General features: G+C 56.1%; 1 protein-coding gene across 1 annotated transcript; it reads left to right on the top strand.

Moving 5' to 3' along the window:
* Window positions 1-7: 7 nt before the first annotated feature.
* On the top strand, window positions 8-1,043 carry LOC122192491 (mucin-5AC-like; the record flags this gene model as incomplete). Its single annotated transcript, XM_042893042.1, has 1 exon — window positions 8-1,043. A coding segment is annotated over one exon (1,036 nt), but the record flags the coding sequence as incomplete, so codon positions are not given.
* Between the last annotated feature and the right edge of the window lie 21 nt (window positions 1,044-1,064).

Below are 1,064 nucleotides of genomic sequence, written 5' to 3'. Positions count from 1 at the left end.
TGTCACCTCCCCCAGTGTCACCTCAACAGATGCCACCTCCTCTCCTGTCACCTCCACTGCTGCCACTTCCACTGCTGTCACCTCTACAGTTGTCACCGCCACTGGTGAAACCTCCTCCGCTGTCACCTCCACTGCTGTCACCCCCACAGATGTCACCTCATCTGTTGTCACCACAAGTGCCATCACCTCCACTTCTGCTACCTCCACTGATGTCACCTCCACTGCTGTCACCTCTTCTGATGTCACCTCCTCTCATGTCACCCCTACTGCTGTCACCTCCACTGCCATCACCTCCACAGATGTCACCTCCGCACTTGAAACCTCCACTGCTGTCACCTCGAGTGCCACCACTGCCACTGATGTCACCTCCACTTCTGCTACCTCCACTGATGTCACCTCCACAGACACAACTTCTGGTGTCACCTCCACAGCTGCCACCCCCACCGGTGTCACCTCCACTGCTGTGACCTCGAGTCCCATCACTGCCACTGATGTCACTTCTTCTTCTGCTACCTCTACAGATGTCACCTCCCCCAGAGTTACCCCTACAGATGTCACCTCCTCTCCAGTCACCACCACGGACATCACCTCCACTGCTGTCACTTCCACTGCTGTCACATCCACAGACGTCATCTCCTCTGCTGTCACCTCTACTAAAACCACCACCACCGATGTCACCTCTACTGCCATCACTGCCACAGATGTCACCTCCACTTCTGCTACCTCCACAGATGTCACCTCCTCTGCAGTCACCACAAGTGCCATCATTACAACTTCTGTCCCTCCCACAGATGTCACCTCCACGGCCATCACCTCCTCTGCTGTCACCCCCACAGATGTCACTTCCTCTGCTGTCACCTCGAGTGCCATCACCTCCACTGCTGTCACTCCCACTGATGTCACCTCATCTGTTGTCACCACAAGTGCCATCACCCCCACCGATGTCACCTCCACTGCTGTCACCACAAGCACCATCACTACCACTGCTGTCACCTCCACTGCTGTCACCCCCACCAATGTCACCTCCTCTGTTGTCACCTCGAGTCCCATCACCTCCACTGATG

Source organism: Lagopus leucura, unplaced genomic scaffold (assembly GCF_019238085.1).
Source record: "Lagopus leucura isolate 7727_CA_CO unplaced genomic scaffold, USGS_WTPT01 20750-0_obj-0_obj, whole genome shotgun sequence".
Taxonomy (NCBI): Eukaryota; Metazoa; Chordata; class Aves; order Galliformes; family Phasianidae; genus Lagopus; species Lagopus leucura.
Note: the sequence above shows the minus strand (reverse complement) of the source record. Positions and strands in the feature narration are given on the sequence as shown.